This window comes from Microtus pennsylvanicus, chromosome 8 (genome assembly GCF_037038515.1).
Source record: "Microtus pennsylvanicus isolate mMicPen1 chromosome 8, mMicPen1.hap1, whole genome shotgun sequence".
Classification (NCBI taxonomy): Eukaryota; Metazoa; Chordata; class Mammalia; order Rodentia; family Cricetidae; genus Microtus; species Microtus pennsylvanicus.
This window is the reverse complement of record NC_134586.1, coordinates 73,828,431-73,846,330: the sequence shown is the minus strand read 5'-3', so window position 1 is coordinate 73,846,330 and position 17,900 is coordinate 73,828,431. Positions and strand designations below refer to the sequence as shown.

Here is a 17,900-nt window from a genome sequence, read left to right as displayed (position 1 = left end):
AAGCTTGCCTCCTCTTGTCTTGTTGTGTTACGCCCTTTTTTTTTTTCGTTTTTTTTTGGGGGGGGGGAAGAAAATCAGTCTCTTAACGTTTAAGTCTCAGCAACTAGTAAATACACTTTTAGGCAAAAGAGATGCTATCATTAACAGGATACAGCCATAGGCCCCTGACCACTGCCTTTAATGTAGACAGGATCCCAGAGCTGCTAACTTATAGAGAACCAGGCCAGCAAGATGGCTCAGTGGGTAAAGAGACATGCTACCAAATTTGACATTTGATCCCTGGGATCTCATAGAGTGGAAGGAAAGAACTGAGTCTCAAAAATTGTCTGTTGACAGTTTGCCCCATTTCTCTTCACCCAGAAGCTTTAGCTGTCAAGCAGGTAAGACACCATGAGGCACATGCCAGCTGAGCTTAGAGTTCTGTCTACCCTGTGGGAGTAAAGACAGTAAGTCATTTTTTAAAGAAAGATTTATTTGTATTATTTTAATTATGTCTGTATGTGTGTGTGGGGGGGGTACTGGCATGATCCAAAGAGGCCAGAGATGTCAGATCTCCCTGGTACTGGGGTTACAGGTAACATAGGTTCTCAGGCCTTTGGAAGAGCTGTAAGTGCTCTTAACCACTGAGCCATCACATCAGTTCCTATACCACGTTTTTGTTTGTTTCTTCCCAGCAAGTGACAGCTATGGCTGTTCTCAGCAGTGAAGTACTTTTTTAGCTCTTAGGCATGTTTTGCTTGCACACTTGAAAAGCTGTGATAAACAAGGGCTTGTGTACTCCGACACTTTGGACAGAAGTACTCTTCATGACTCTGTAGCAGGCCTCTGAGGTCTCAGGCCAATAAAAGTAAGAGCAGCCTGTAATCTGGGCTGCGGTTTTAGAGTTCTTTGTCAGCCCAGGCAGTGAGTGACTCAACCACTTACGGCCTGAGAGCTCACAGGAAATGGAAGAGGGCATGAGAACCCTCCCCCTGTGCTGTTTTTCCTTCCTTCCCTTCGCCTCCTGCCTCTGCCACCCCTTTTCCTTTCCTCCTCCTCATCTGTGGGACCAGGATTTTGTTTGTTTTGATGCATAGTGGAAAGAAAAGGAAGAGTAACAGGGACACGGAAGCCCGGGTGGTCTTAGGTATCTCCACAGGCACCTATCACTTTTACTATTTGTGTGACTAACCTACAAGAGTGGGCCAGAGTGCTAAAGTAGAAAGAGCACTGAACTAAGACTCAAGGGCCGTAGGTTCTGGCTCCTGTCCCACCAGAGACTTAACCCAACAGCCCCTCCTGCAATCCGAACCACTGAGCAGAAACCGACTCTTGAAGCAGTAGGTGGGGAGGATTTTTTGACAGGCACTTTTGGAGGCATCGAAGGGTCATGTTTCCAGTTCATAATTGTTTCTGTGGGGTGGGTGGGTCCTCTGCCATATGCCCCTCTGGTTCCTTTCATTTGCCACACTGACAAATAGCATGACCAAAGAGCATTCACTGAGGGTCGTGACTCCCCTTGCTCTTGGACTATCACTGAAGAGCACGTTGACAGCACCTCAGGAAAACACTCTACATTGCTGCGCCCCATTCAGAAGCAGCTAGCTCGTCCACCTTCATCCATGTTCTCAATAGTTCTGGACACCAAAAGGTGTTTTAGAGGCGTTACATCCTCGCTTCATCCTAGCCTTGGAGGATGGTAGCAGATTGGGAATGTTGCTGAGAATACAGATGCCACAGGATGCCTGAGAGTAGGAAGAGAGGGACAACAAGAAACCTCAGCTGGGTGTCCACATGAGACAGGCAGAGGCACTGATGACAGGGAGAGCCTAGCCTCAGGGAGAAGCACCTGTCTGCCTTGTTCCGCCCTAAGTGGTTCCTCGTAGCATATGAGATCCGGGCTCTCACATCTTCAGTGTCCACTCTTTCCACTTAGATTGTGTCTTTCCAAAGTCATCCCTGCCTCCTCTTTTCTGACTCTCCTGCCCCCCTTCCTCAGCATCTGGTGAGCAAGCTTGTCGGTGGCTTAGTGAGTCTCAACGAAACTCTTTAAAAAGGCAAACAGGAGGGGGTGGCTGGAGAGATGGAACGGAGGTTAAGAGACCCCAGTAGAGGTCCAGGTTTGCTTCCCAGCATCCACATGGTGGTTTACAAGCATCTGTAACTCCAGGTCCAGGGAATTTGATGTCCTCTTCTGGACTCCATGGGTATCAGGCACACACGTGGTGCCCATACATACATGCAGGCAAACACTGAACACATAAAATAAGTACATCTTTAAAAATGGGAGGGGAGAGGGAGGAGGGAGTGAACTGGGATTGGTATTTAAAAAGATTGTTTTTAAAAAAATATAAAATGTGGGTAGCGAAATGACATTCTTTAGGTTTTAATGATCAAAACATTTGACCTCCTGCTTCTCAAAGTAAGACTCCATGCTTCTTGGGGGCTGGGAGCCTATCTTTTCATCATTCTCTTTACATACAGGACTAGTATGGGTTTAGGCGCAGGGTTGGACTCAGAATATAGAATGGATGAATGCAAGGGTTGGGGTAAGAACTAATATTTTGTAAAATTAAAAGCAGTTCAATTTGGGATGGTCTGAGTGCCTGATTAGGGAATGGAGATTATAAAAATGGCAAGATAGAGATGGGGCAAGCTGAAAGACTGAGGCACCCTTAAAATAGGGAGCTTGGGAGGGATGGGGGTGATGAGTGTTTGCAGTTAGGTTTGCTTCTGATCTGTGTATGATTCTGTACTACAAAGCCTGCTGCACTACCTTTTGAAGTTCTAGTGCACTTTAAAGCCTTCTCTCATTCAGTTGAAGGGGTTTGCATATATGAGGCTGGGGGTTCCTTTGACCCAGCCAGATCTACTTTCTTGAGATACTGCAGGTGTCTGGGATGGGACAGGCTGTCCCAGGCAGGGTGGGTTCCCATCTCCTACAATTGGTTCTGCTGTGCTAATTAGAATGTAGTGCAATGGCACCAACAACTATCAGTTACCAAATGTAAGCTCTACCAAGCCTTAGGGAAAGTGTCTGATGCTTCTTAGAACAAGTGTACACCATACATATTAAAACCCGCATTGTCCAGACAAGCAAATCAAAAAGTGCAGGAATCACTCTAGTCTAGGAGTTGCAGAGTATGTATCCAGAGGAAGCAGGCTAGAGTGTAGGACTGATGTTCTTTCTGACAGATCAAGTGGGAGAAGGTAGAGGAAGGTAGGAGAAACAGGCCTCAGTCCTTTGTGCTAGCTCCTGTGCCAATCACTCAGCATCGAGAGGGTAGGGTACACTTATCCTGATGGGACTGCATGGCTTTCTTCTCATACAGATTCTTTAAACTACTAATGGAAGCCATCAAAAAGAAGAATAGCAAAGCATCGGCCTTCAGAAGTGTGAATACTAGAAGGGCTACACAGAAGGACCTTGATGACGCGGAGGACTCAGGGAAGAATCGGGTGAGCAAGTGCTAGAGACCCCTTACGAAGTGCATAGGACTGATCCTAAGTCTGAGAGGCATGAAAGACTCCCCTAGTCTCCAGGGGCCGTGTCATGACAGTTCTCAGCACTCTACAAGATTCTTCTTGACACTAGCCCATCTTTCCACACACCTCAGCATTATCTGCTGCTCTTGGCCTGCAAGCTGCACTCACTCCCAGGCGTGGTGGACCAGGCCAGGGAGGGTACCAGCAATATGGTTTGCCCAGCTCTGGATCGGACCTACAGACATCCATCTCTGATCTCAGGGGCTGCCTGTAAGAAGTTTCCATCCTAAAGATGGTGTGCACTGAGCCTTTGAACGTCCTTGTTCTGGTCTCATTTTTCTCTGCATTTAACTTCGCCCAAACCATCAAGGCCTAGAAATGTGATTTGAAGCAGAGAAGTTGAACCTCAGTGACAAAAGAGAAGGAGCAGAAAAAACTGTTGGTAGCAAAGCAGGGGAGGTAGAAGTGGACCAGGTAAGGGGCAGTGTAGGAGGTCCCTAAGGCCAGGGACTAGCACTACCTAGCGCTGCAAGCAGAGGCCAGTGCTGATGCAGTGAGCCTACCTGGGTGAGGTATCACATGTACTGGGAATTCCCTGCCTGGCTCTGTGCCACCTGTCTTTGGTCATATCTAGATCAGAGAAAGTGCTGGGTTCCTCCTGTCCCGTGGCTTTGCCATTTTACTAACTCAAGCACAGATTGACATGGGTTGTATTTAACCATCTGCCCAGTCTTGACTTAGCCAGAAAGAGGCTAAGAAACTTGAAACTAAGACCAGGAAGAGAAAGACAGCTTTTCTTCCTTGCCTCCACTAACATTGTTGGAGCAATATTTTTATCATCTTGTAATGATTTGAGGTGGCCCTCTACCACTAAACTGCATCCCTAATCCCTTTTTTAAAAGTTAAGGGGTAAATAGGAAAGAGTACTGAAGTGTGTATATATATATATATATATATATATATATATATATATATATATATATATATATATATATATATATATGACGTGAAAGTGGAAGGAGGAAATGTGTGGTGAGCCATAGGATCTAAGGAACGAGCAAGGAGGAAAGATGGAGAGGGCAACGAAGGGGGAAGTGTACCGAGAGTACTCAGGCGCTAAACAAAGCCCACCGCTGTGTATGCTACCTAAAGGTAATTTCTAAAAACTCTTGACTGGGTGGTGGTGACCCACACCTTTAATCCCAGTACTGAGGAGGCAGAGGTAGGGGATCTCTGCGTTCAAGTCTAGGATGGTCTACAGAGTGAATTCCAGAACAGCTAGGGCTATGCAGAGAAACCTTGTCTTGAAAACACAAAAACAAAAACAAAAAAAAAAAACCTTAAACCTGAAAGACTTCGCAGGTGCATGTAAAAGTGAAAGGGAAAAAAGCTAAAGGGGAAAAAAAGCTAAAGGGGAAAAAAGGTTTGCAAACCCAAGGCTAGATGAGTAGACACTGGGTAGATGGACTGGGTTAGGTAGCAGGTGGGTAGTGGACTGATGGACAAGTGGGAAGGTGGATTGGATAGATCGTTAAGTAAAAGAGTCATTGGGTGGACAGATGGATTCTCTGACAACTGATTATTGGGAATCACTATTTTTCTCCTTACTCTCAAACTACAGAGAGAGGAAGAAGGGGATGAAGAGGAGGAGGGGAACATTGTGGATGCTGAAGCTGAGGAGGGCGATGCAGATGCTTCTGACACCAAACGCAAGGAGAAGCAAGAGGAGGAGGTGAGGGCTGCTGTCTTAGTGCAGGGGCTGTGCTCACACCTCAGGAATTCTCCCTGACCTAGAGGCTATACCTCTCTGTCGTGATTGGACCCCACCAGAAGACTGAAGTAAGACCTGTCTGTCCAGCATACCTCTTGATTGAGCAGACAGGACTTTCCTTGAATCTGGTTAACCCTGGATACAAGTCAGACTCAAGGACCTGGAGGAGACTGACAATAAATCAGAGTGTCTCCTGTTTGTCAGACCAATCCCTAGTGTCATAGTCTCTCTAAGGACAAAGAGAAGGTTACAGAGGCGGTTGTGGGGGGGGGGGGGTCATAGGAGATAAAGCTCAGAAAGTCTGTGAGCCAGGGAAGCTGTGTGGCAAGCAGGCCACCTTGGAGGGCCTGCTTCTCAGGACTGAGAAGTCTCAGAGCAACGGCCAAGGAAGGTCAATGGAGGAAGGTGAGCAGGCCAGAGCAGGAAAGCTACTAGTGTGGGCCAGCACGGGGTGCAGTGCTTGCTCCATAGACAGTCCAGGTGACTAAACCCCCACTAACTGCCTGCATTTCACTTCCTGGCCAGGTTGACTATGAGAGTGAGGAAGAAGGGGAGGAGGAAGTGGAGGAGGAGGATGCCCAAGAGGAAGGGAACATCAACAGTGAAGGTGCCCACCAGGCTCATGAGCCAGGCGAGGAAGAGGGTTCGGGCCTGGAGGAGGAATCATCCCAGAAGCCTCCCCGCCGGCACTCCAGGCCTCAGGGAGCAGAGGCTGTGGAACGCAGGATCCAGACTGTGCGGGAGGCCCACTCATTCGTTGAGGACTACCAGTATGACACAGAGGAGAGCCTATGGTGCCAGGTCAGTCTGTTCAGCTGGGCCATCTCCTGAAGACGCTCTCTTCCTTTTCTAATATTTTATGCATATGGGTGTTTGTCTTCAAGGATGGCTGCACATGTGTACAGTGCCCTTGGAGGCCAGAGAGGGCATCAGATCCCCAGAAAATGGAGTTACAGATAGTTGTAAGCCGCCATGTGGGTGCTGGGAATTAAACCTAGGTCCTTTGGGAGAGCAACCAGTGTTATTAACCACTGAGCCATTTCTCTAGCACCCCCAGAAGACTCTGTCCTCTAAAGCACAGCCTTACACACCCCTCTTTCCAACCAGTGCTCAGAAAAGTGTGCTTGTGAGTCTCAACTACAGGCCTTGTAAGTGTAAATCTTTGAAATGAGTCACATCCTTTAATCTCTGCACACAAACATGTCACCATACACCGCAGATATGACAGCTTCCTTCCTGCCAGGAGACAGTAGCCCATCAGTTCTTCCTGCCCCCAAATGTCCCCTGGCCCCTCCTAAGGATTTCATGGTTGTTCATTGTTTTGATATCAGCATCGACGTACTCCTTATCTTCTCTTTAGTCAAACTCCATGGTTCCCAAGTGGTAGCTTGTATAACAGAACTTGCTGTGGACCCCGAGCCCAAAGCAGCAGGCGCTGCATTGTGGCCATTGAAAGGACCGGCAGTGGAGTGGGCTTGAGTCTCAGTGTCCTCACTGACTTCTGTTGCCTGTTTCAACCTTGAATTTGGGTCAGTTAAACTACCCAAATTCAGTCCTCCTGCCAGCCTCTGCAGCAGGATGGTCTCTCCAACCAGACCACTGAGTGGACCTGCAGGCTTCTGCCCTGTTGATGGGGCTAGGAAAAGTGTCTTCCCTGACCCAGCTCTCTTTCTCTTGTAGGTAACTCTGAAGCTCCCACTGATGAAGACTAATTTTGACATGAGCTCCTTGGTTGTGGCCTTGGCCCACAATGCCATTGTCTATACAACCAAGGGAATCACTCGGTGCCTCCTGAACGAAACAACCAACAGTAAGAATGAGAAGGAGCTTGTGCTGAACACAGAGGGAATCAACCTCCCCGAGCTCTTCAAGTACTCCGAGGTGTGTGAGCCTGCAGCCTGGGTGCTGCTCTGTGACAAATCCTCAGCCCTGACCTCCTATTCTTCTGGGAACTAGGCCCTGGGAGTTGAGCTCCAGTCAGCCAACTGGACCCTGCTGAAACATATGTGCTACATACACTCTGGTCCCCAAATCAAGTGTGCGCCCTCATCCATGACCCAGGAACTCATGGTGCCTATTAGGTTGGCAGTATAGAAACCTGCTCGACATTAGCCCAGACTTCCTCAGAGTCATTTGAGAACCCTCTTTGTGTTTTATTTTCTCTTGAAATGAAGTTCTTCCTAAAGTAGAGTATAGGGAGCACTATGCTGCATTGCTGGCCTGAGTGCTGCTGCTCGCGTTATCTGGTAAAGGTGGCTGCAGCCCAACACGGAGCGCCTGCCAGGAGCTGAAGGAGACCTGTGCTCCATCCCATCTCCTCCCCAGTCCTTTCTCCTTTCTATAGAACACTTCAGGGCATAAGGGTTTCCTCCAGGCTACTTAGGAGTTTGGGGCTGTTCTGGCCCCTTATCTCCTCGTCCACATTGCACTGTCTAAAGTCCTGTGCTCCCGTGCTTCTGCCTCCACCAATGGTGCTCTAGAGCTTTTTACCAAGAGCTTGCCCAAGGGGTGAGCAGGAAGAGATCTGTATCTCCTGAGTGTGCAGGATGTGGCTATATTCACTTGGGGTTTGTTTCAAGTGCTCAGCCTGGCAGCCTATCTCCGTCTCCTGTGCAGTGTGGCTAGTACTGCGGCAGGGCCCGCTCCATCCATAGTGCAGAGCCGCTGAGAGTCCCTCTGGCTCAGTTGGAGCCTCAGGCCTCTAATGAGGCCCAGTAACTTGTGGGGTTCAACCTGTTCCTGCCCTGGGCACCCTAGAGAGGTGTTTGAGGGACTGCTCCTTACCTCCCAAGCATCCATCCCAGTAAACAGATCTTTGTTAAAAGTATAATAATGAATAACGAAAAAATGTTTCTCGCTGAATCTAAAGTGCGTCCTGAGTTGTCTGGTCACAACAGCGAGACTGTCTAGGCCCTGACTGGTGTGCAGCGGCAGTTCTGCCAGCAGCATCCCTTTCCCTCATCCCTGCTGCCTCTGCACACTTGGCACCAGCTGGATCAGCCATGGGCACAAGGCAAGCGAGAATGGTAGAGGACATGCACACAGAAGAGAGCTGGCAATGGGCACTTAGGTCAGTCTCTCCTTCCCTTGCCCAGGTGCTGGACCTGCGCCGCCTCTACTCCAATGACATCCACGCCATGGCCAACACTTACGGCATCGAGGCTGCACTGAGGGTCATTGAGAAGGAGATTAAGGATGTGTTTGCAGTGTATGGTAAGCAGAACACGACAGCATACCTGGCCTAGTGGGAGTGCCCAATGGCATGGCAGAGAACCGAGTCAGCCGTGCATGCAGGCGGGAACAGAAGCGTGGTGTGGAGTATACAGGGGCTGTAGCTGCTTGAGAGTCCCCATGAGAGAGCATGGGCGATGGTGGCTTTGACTCTTGAAGCCACTCAGTGATGTCCCAGTTGCTGGTGCCTTTTGTGAAGTTCAGGGTTCATGGCTTGACCCATCAAGGTTCTAGATTCCAGGTAGAAACAGCACCGTCCAACAGATTCTTGTTTCCTGTGCTACTAGATGAACTTATGTGACGATGGAGTCCGCGCAGTGCCTGGGCCAGGTGTAGGGTGCGGGGGTAGAGGAGCTGAGAGGCACCTTGGGTGTGGTCATAGCTGCCTTGTGTCAGGTGTTGCTCCCCAACTCTTCTCCTGTCACTGCTTACCCCTCCTAATTCTGCCCCGTGACAGGCATTGCAGTTGACCCTCGCCATCTCTCCCTGGTCGCTGACTATATGTGTTTTGAGGGTGTTTATAAGCCACTCAATCGCTTTGGGATCCAGTCAAGTTCCTCCCCTTTGCAGCAGATGACATTTGAAACCAGCTTCCAGTTTCTCAAACAGGCAACCATGATGGGTGAGTGTGAGCAGTGACTTGGGCCTTCCCTAGTCAAATAGGCTCATCCTGCAGTGCGTCTTTGCATGGGGTGAACTTGGAATCAGAAGTGGAGAAGCAACAGACAGTAAAGGTCTGCATTCTGATGGAATAAGGCGGGGCGTCTCCTCTTCCTAACTAGGTACAGGGCCACGGTGTGAGTGTGCAGGGCCTCTGAGGCACCCGCCACACAACCTCAGCATTGAGTCCTCAGACCCTGACACAGGCTCTTCTGTTTCTCACAGGATCCCATGATGAACTGAAATCACCTTCAGCCTGTCTCGTGGTGGGGAAAGTCGTCAAAGGCGGGACAGGCCTGTTCGAGCTCAAGCAGCCCCTAAGATAGCAGCATTGTCTGCCTAGCCCGGAGGACCTGAGGGTGGGCACAGCTGGCCATTCAGAGTGACATAGCAGACCTTGGGCTCCAGAAAGCAACTTGGGCCAGCTTCACTTTTCTGCTCCCATCTCGAGATCAGTAACAAGGCTGCCCAAGCCCTCAGGATGACCATGGCTTTACCTGTGCTCCATCCAGGAGGCCTCGGCCAAATCCCTGGCGGATGCCCAGGACTTCACAGCAAAAATGCCACTGTGAGCCATTGCTGTTGGCAGTCCCAGGTGCCACCGGTGAGAACCATTGCCAGTGGCTGAGAAAGCATCCCTGGGGCCTCCTGAAGAGCTTGAAAGGACATGAAATGGCTTCCCCTCCCTGCCCTCTTTGCTGCAGCCTCCGGAGGAGAGTACTCAGAGTCTCCACCCAGGACAAAGACAAAGTGACGCAAGGCCCTGCCTGGCCCTGCTGGCATTGCTGTATGACTGCATGCACCAGAGCAGACTAGCCCCACAGCCAGGACATCTCCGGGATCCCAGCAGTTCTCTACCTCACAGAAAGCCCCAGGGGTCCCTCTGGGGCTATTCAGCAAGTAGCCTGGCCTTCCTGCCTCTGCTCCTAGCTTCATGTCAAAGCCTGCCTTCACGCACGGGCTCTGTACTGTGAGGTCTTTGAGGCATGCGATAAGGTGTCCTGACTAGGATGAAAGGGCAGAGGCTTTGTCCGACCATGGCCGATTCTATTTTTGTCCACTGTTGTTCCAGCATGGTCTGAGTAATAAACATAGCCAGGACTGGCTGTTGGGAGAGAATCAAGACATAGGTTTTTAATCTGTTCCCTTCATTTATAGTTTTTACATCTGATCATTGGGATTTTCTTGGCACAGTCAAAGTTCAGGTACTTCTTCCTGCTTTTATTTGGCAATCTATGGACAGGTCTCAGCCCTAACCCCCATTCTTCACCTCTGACTCCCAGGCCCCATGGCCAGAAGCACAGAACAGAAGCCTATGGGAAGAATTTGTGTCAACCTTTGTGGAGTAAGAGGGCCGCAGTGGCCTCAAGAGTGAGCTGGGTTAAAGGTAGGCCTTGCCAAGAGAGATACTCTTTTCCAGGCTCATGATGGGATCCAGCCCGTGCCTCCTGTGTGCACCCAAGAAAGCCAGCACCTTGTGACAGACTATAGGACATGGCATAGAAGAATGTCACAGCTTCAAAGGGAGGCAGGGAGGAAGAGTCCCTGGAAAACCCTACCCTGAGGACGCAGCCCGCAGGATAAGGCACTCATTCTCAGGGTGAAAAGGTAAACTCAAAGGGGTGTGGCGGGGCTGCGTCCCCAACACCCCAGCCGCCTGCTCGGCTAGCTTATGCCCCGAAATAATTACACGGACACTGTATTCTTTTAATCACTGCTTGGCCCTTTAGCTCTAGCCCTTACTGGCTAATTCTGATATCCCAATCAACCCATCTCTAATAATCTGTGAGCACCAGTCTTACCGGGAAGATTCTAGCCTAAGTCCATCCTGGGTCAGAGCTGGGGCATGGCGTCTCTCTGAGGCGTCTGCTCTGGAGAGGAGAGCTGTGGAGTCTGAGCTCACTTCCTCTTCCTCCCAGCATTCTGTTCTGTTTACTCCTCCCACCTATCTTCTAACTAATGAGGACCAAGCAGTTTATTTTTATTTAACCAATGACCTTCCTCCATCAGTTACACTGAAGCAGGTGTGTCAACAGGGTGGCTTTGTGCTCGGTGGCACCTACTGTTTGCCTGCTCCCAAAGATTGCACCCAGTGCCCATTCTCCCAGTTTTCTCCCATCCTGCATCCATCCCACCACAACCTGCACTTGTGTGAACCGTGTGGGCCTGCTCTCACAGAACCAGTAATACAGCATGCCAAATGCACTTCGCCAGGAAATTCTGCCTCGTTGCTGGCCAAAGGTTAAGGTACCCAGAAGGCACCATATGAGTTTGCACCGCACAGTCCTCTATGTAGGACCAAACTGCTGGCTCTTTGGGGAGGAAAGAGAAGTCACCGAGGTGCTCAGAGGCCAGGAGAGAGGAAACTCGGAAAAATTAGTTCAGTCATTGCTGCCCACTGCAGTTTCCATTCCCACACCAGCCTCTCTCCCATCGTGGTCCAGCCATGTGTGCCTCATGAGAGGACAGGTTCCTTCCCTCCTATGCAAGGGAGGTGCCCGGCCTTCCTGCATACCTTTCTCGTGTGTGCACAGAAGTGGTTAGCAAGTGTTCAAGGAGTCCTGCACACTCTAGGTGTTCACCTGCACACCAGGTGCTTCTCAACTGGGCACATTTGCACTCCCTCCGCACATCTGTCACAGCTGTAGAGATGCTACTGGCATCTAGTGGGTACAAGTTGGAATGCTGCTGTAGTTCAGTGTAGTCTTCACAGCAGAGTTATCCAGCTGCAGACGTCACTAGTGCAAGGCTGAAAGGCCTCACCACACACCCGCCGATGGGCTGGGTGTGCTTTCCACGGGGTGGAATCCTTTCCGCTTTAGTCTCCCCACAGATGAAACAGGCATTTCTCCATTACTTCTTACAGTGGTATATTATTTGTGTTTTAATAAATAAAGCTTGCCTGAAGATCAGAGGGCAAAGCAGCCATACCAATCAGCCATACAGGCCAGACAGTGGTGACACACACCTTTAATCCCAGCACTTGGGAGGCAGAGGCAGGCAAATCTCTGAGTTCAAGGCCAGCCTGGTCAACAAGAGCTAGTTCTAGGACAGGCTTCAAAGCTATAGTGAAACCCTGTCTTGAAAAACAAGACAAAACAAAAATAGAATGCTTCTTTAACCGTTGCTCATTCCTTTTCATTAGTTAAAATTGTGTGTTTGTTGCACTTGTCTCTTTATCTATATCTTGTGTGAGAAAGAGAGAGATGTGTATGTAGACCAAAGGTCAACCTCAAGTCTCGTTCCTCAGGTGTTGTCCACTTTATTTATTTATTTTTGGTTTCTCTGTGTAACAGCTCTGACTGTCCTGGAACTCACTTTGTAGACCAGACTGGCCTTGAACTCAGAGATCCACCTGTCTCTGCTTCCCTAGTGCTGGGATTAAAGATCTGTGCCACTCTGCCTGACCATTTTATCTTTTTGAGATAGGGTCTCTCAGCCGGGTGGTGATGGCACATGCCTTTAATCCAAGCACTCAGGAGGCAGAGGCAGGTGGATCTCTGTGAGTCTGAGGCCAGCCTGGTCTACAAGAGCTAGTTCCAGAACAGGCTCCAAAGCTATAGAGAAACCCTGTATTGAAAAAAAGAAAGAAAGAAAGAAAGAAAGAAAGAAAGAAAGAAAGAAAGAAAGAAAGAAAGAAAGAAAGAAAGAAGAGAGATAAGAGATGGGGTCTCTCACTAGCATGGAGCTTGCCAAGTAGGCTAAGCTGGCAAGGGAGCGCCAGGGGTTCACCTGTCTCTGCTTCCCCAGTGCTGGGTTTATCGGAGCTTTCCATCACACTGGGCCTTTTGATCTGGTTCCTGGGGGTCCTCATACTTGCACAGCAAGCACCATACTGACTGAGCCAACTCCCCAGCCCCTCTTTCACTCCTTTTTGTTTTTACTTGGTATGCTTCTGCTTGTCTATTTTAAAGAATTATTTGTTGTATGTAAAAATAGCCTTTTACAACCTGCCTTAAATACTCTCTCAGATCATTACACGAGGAGATAAAATAAGTCAAGAATTTGGTACAAAGTTCAAGCTTGCAAAGCCTTCCATACGGTCAGCTCTGAGCTGGATAGAGTAGCATGTGCCATGGCCCGCTCACCCAGTCCTAGCATCAGCTAGTAAGGGGTGTGACTCCTTCCCTCTGTTAACAACAGCTTGCTCAAGGACAGATCGGCAAGCCTGTGGTAGTGGTAGACTGAGGACCTGAAGCCAGTCTGCTGGCTCAGAAACAGCTCTTAAACTTCCTGTCTCCAGCCCCTTTGTTCAGAAGAAGCTCACTATCATTAGGGAACTTCCCTCCAGAATACAGATCAGGGGCATCTCTTCTCTGTTGTATCTGTGGTATAGGGAAAACTCCCCAAAGAAATCTTATGGATTCCCAGATTGCAAAAAGGCAGACTTGGAAGTTGGAAAAAAGTACCAAGACCCAAATTCTGGGCTCCTCAAAGGACTCGGCAAGCCCGTGGCTAAACTGCATAGGGAGCCCGGTGTGGGCTTTGCAGTCATACAGGCCGTCTGTGGTGCCATGTGATCAAATCCTTGGCTTGCTTCCTACTGGCTGTTTTACAGAGAACCAAATCTACTTAGAGAAAGTGAAAATGTCACCCTAGAGTTGGCACGCATCTCAATGAAGACTCTGCTGATATCCTTGCTCAGCCACCTCCTGACAATCCCCCGGTAATGTCTGGGGCAAAGTGACACTCCTCTGCTCTGATCACTGAGCAGATGGCGAGACATGAGGTCAAGATTGCTGGAGGGAAATGGAGTGGCATTCCATTTGTATTTTAATAAATAAAGCTTGCCTGACGATCAGAAAAGTACAACAGCCACACTGGCCAGCCTTGCAGACCAGGCAGTGAGGATACACACCTTTAATCCCAGTAGCCACAATGATACACACTTTTAATCCTAGTAGCCACACTAACTTGTCATAGAAAACAGGTGGTAGTGGTGCACACCCTTAATCCCAGAAGTAGAGAAGGTTATAAAACAGGAGGAGACAGATCACAGTGTCAGTCTCATTGTGAGATTCTTGGAGGCAGGATCACCATTTTCAGACTGAGGTCGAGGTAAGAACCAGTGGCTGGCTGCTTTGCTTTTTGGATCTTTAGGTTGAACCCCAGTTTCTGTGTCTGTGTTTTTATTAATCGTGCTTCAGGGAAAAAGGAAGTTCTACAGAAGTTTGTGGACTGTGGGCTCATCACATTGAAGATCAGTGACCAACTGATGCCAGAGGCCGCAGTCCTCAGTGCTCCAGGCTTCTGCCTGCTTCTGCTTCTTAGCCTGTTAGCCAGACCATCTCACACAGCATCCTGCCACCTGAGGTCTTTGGCATGTCCTGCTCTGCACTTGCAGACTGGCCCCACCAGGCATGGATTCCATCCTAATTTGCTTTCTATTGCTGTAATAAAGCATTTAGACCAAAAGCAACTTGGAGAAGGAAGGGTTTTTATTTGGTTCTAACCACAGTTCATCATTGAGGGAAGTCAAGGCAGGAATTCGAGGCAAGAACTGAAGCAGAGCATGGAGGAACACTACTTTCTGGCTTGATCTCCAGGCCCAGCTTGCGTTCTTATACCTCCCAGGACCACCTGCTCAGGGATGGTACTACCCATAGCGGCTGGACCCTCCCACATCAATTATTAATCAAGAAAATATTCCATGGGCATACCTTCAGGCCAATCTGATGGAGCCCTTTTCTCACTGAGGTTCCCTCTTCCCAATGACCCTAGTTTGTGTCAAGCTGAAAACAAACAAGCATCACCACAGGTTTTTAGGCAGCACTTTGCCCTGTGTGATACATTCTTCATAGCAGTAGACTGTCCTAGGGTAGCTGTGTGCTGTCAGCCACAGGTATAACTAACACATACAAGACCAGGTTTCCCAGTGAGGGGGACAAGTGAGTAGCCATGTGGGTTAGTTCAGGACCGTCTGCCCCCCTGTCTTGAGTGGTGGATGAGCAGGGGTCTCAGAGTGACCAGATCAGGAGGCTGTTGGGTAGACTGAACAAGAAACAAACAATGCTGGAAGCTGCTCTCTGGGGCCCATGGTCCCAAGGAAGGAGTAGGGCCTTCTGCAACTGGTTTACACATGCTCATCTCCTTACCCATGGGAAGTGTCCATACAGCTACTGATGGGAGAGGAGAACGCGAAGTCAAGTTCTGCTCAGGGCCTGACCTCCAGTGAGTTTCCCAAGGCTGAAGAAAAGCCTGTGGTAATTTTCCAAGCCCCTCACAGGCCTTCCCAGGAGATACACCCACAGCACAATGGCCTCTCTTCATTTCCCCAGCATTTTCCTGGGCATCTTTATAACGTAGCCAAGAATTCTTGTTTCTGGGAGCTTAGTCATGGAAAGATGAGGACTTCCCCTAGCCAGGCCCAAAGCCTGTACTGGGGAAAGGGGCAGGGTGAGTGCCACCCATCAGAGGACTTCTTAGGCTCACAGTCTTGGACAACATCCCTCCTATGAGAAGGTAGGTCCCTATGACTCTGATGTGGCTTTCTTATTCTGTAATGTTTATTGCTTTATAAAAATTGAATATTTTCCACATCTCTTCCATCATCTGCTATCTGTATGGGATCTTAGAAGAGGGGTTGGGTCCACAATCGCACAAGGAAGGTAGACAGCAATGTCAGCTTTCTTTTTTATAATTTAAATTTTTTATGTGTATATGAGTGTGTACCTGAGTGTAGGTATGCACATTGCATGCATACAGGAGCCCACAGAGGTCAGAGAAAGCACTGGATCCCCTGACATGGAATTACAGATGGTTGTAAGCCACCATGTGGGTACTGGGGCCTAGTCCTTTGGAAGAGCATCCAGTATCTTCCCCTTAAGTCACCATTCTAGTCCCATAGAGGTTGCTTGTGTGTCCAGCTGCCCACCTGCCTCTTCTACACACGGAAGTTTCAACCAGGCTGCAGTGTGCTCAGTCATGATTGGCCGAACCCTGGCCAATGATGTATAAGTAGATCCTGGGAAATGTTTGTCTAGAATTCTCCAAGTCTTTGGCAGGAAGGCCACCCTCCACTTTGCTTCCTGTTTTGCACATATCCTATAAGGGTTATGCAGCTGGGAAGTCATCTTCCTGAGAAGAGCCAGGAAGGCAGAGGGCTGCTCGTCTTAGTTCTTTATTACTGTGATAAGACACCATGGGAAATTGTAAATGACAAAGGTTACTTGGGGTTTACAGAGTCAGAGGGTTAGAGTGTGACCTTCATAATGGGGAACATGATAGCAAGCAGGAAGGTATGGCACTGGGGCAGTAGCCGAGCGCTCACATCTTGAGACACAACCACAAGACAGAGAGACATACACATTGAGAATGGTGCACATCTTTGAAGTTTCAAAGCCCCAGTGACACAGCTCCTCCAGCATGCCACACCCCCTACTCCTCTCCCAAGCAGCTCCACCAACTGCAGACCAAGTCATTGAATAGATGAGGCTATGGAGCCATTCCCATCCAAACCATCACCCAACCCAGCCCTGGCAGGGTCTGAGGTAGCACATCTTGATTCTGCACTGCTTTGCTATGTGATGTTAATACTCTGTTGTCATTTAAACATTGTACAGGGAAGACAGTTCATCTCATCATGTCACTAACGTTAAGAAAACTTAGCCAGGCGTAGTGGCACACACCTTTAATCCCAGCACTCAGGGAGCAGAGGCAGGTGGATCTCTGTGAGTACCAGGCCAGCCTGGTCTACAAAGTGAGTTTCAGGGCAACCAGAACTACATTGCGAGACCTTTTCTCACAAACGGAAAAAAGAAAAGAAAAGAAAGCCTACTAAAGACGAGGACAGAGGACATGTACATGGGGATGGTGAAGACCACAGAAGTAGATTATCAGCTAAAGTGGGAGATATCAAATGCTGATGTCCATTTAACTTTAGCTTTACATGAATGAAATTTTCTCTGCCATTCATCCCAGCAGTTGTTACCATAGCAACAGACACGCTGATCCCACTGTTGAAATACAATGATTCCTAGGATATTATTATTAGAGCCTTTAGTATTTTTAGGAAAACTCTTTATACATAGATTTAGAAACTTAATTTTTTATAAGAACGGGAGTAAGCATGGCTTTAATATACACTGTGACTTAACAAGCTTGTATATATTTGCTAATTTCTCTTTATCCCCAAATGACTGGCTCAGAGATTGTCTTCCTAAGCTTGGAAGACACAATTGACCTCGTTTTCACTTTCCTCTACCCTTAGGCTCCATCATCATTTTCCCAGTGTGTTTAGAACCAATTTTCTCTCTGTTCTTTGTCCTCGGTAGATCTCTGCATCTCTCTCTCCTCCTGCCTCTTCTCTCTAGAAATTTCCCAACCAGTTTTCCTGTATTCATGCTCACACTTCTGGAAGCAGCCATCAGCGGACTTTGTATGGTATAAATATAATCCTGGCCACACCATCCTTAAACCATTCAGTGAATTCCCCTTGAACTCAGGAAAAGATCTTAAGTCTGTCGTGTGGAATATTTGTCTCCTGTTGGTTCCTAACAAATTATCACAAACTTCAATGAACATGCATGTATAATTTTATAGCTTCCATGGATCCAAATTAGGCAAGGCTAAATTGGTTGTGAACTTACATCCCACAAGAATATCATCAAGTAGTTGACAAGAGCCATTACCTCATCTGAGATCTGCAGTTTGGGGCAGGTCCTCAACTCTTAACAGCTCCGGATGTAATTTCTTCAATATTAGAAAAATTTTTGTTTTGAGACATAATATCACCATGTATCCTTGACTAGCCTGTAAAGCCCTATGCTATTTG

General features: G+C 48.5%; 1 protein-coding gene across 1 annotated transcript in view; it reads left to right on the top strand.

Moving 5' to 3' along the window:
• The window catches only part of Polr1a (RNA polymerase I subunit A), a 62,044-nt gene extending 51,798 nt beyond the window's left edge, over nucleotides 1-10,246 (top strand). Inside the window, exons 28-34 of the mRNA XM_075983840.1 lie at nucleotides 3,312-3,438; nucleotides 5,087-5,197; nucleotides 5,762-6,037; nucleotides 6,917-7,117; nucleotides 8,332-8,449; nucleotides 8,925-9,089; nucleotides 9,353-10,246. Of these exons, the coding sequence (XP_075839955.1) occupies nucleotides 3,312-3,438; nucleotides 5,087-5,197; nucleotides 5,762-6,037; nucleotides 6,917-7,117; nucleotides 8,332-8,449; nucleotides 8,925-9,089; nucleotides 9,353-9,453 (1,099 nt within the window). The 3' untranslated portion in view covers nucleotides 9,454-10,246. The remainder of the gene's footprint in view (nucleotides 1-3,311; nucleotides 3,439-5,086; nucleotides 5,198-5,761; nucleotides 6,038-6,916; nucleotides 7,118-8,331; nucleotides 8,450-8,924; nucleotides 9,090-9,352) is intronic.
• Nucleotides 10,247-17,900: the final 7,654 nt, after the last annotated feature.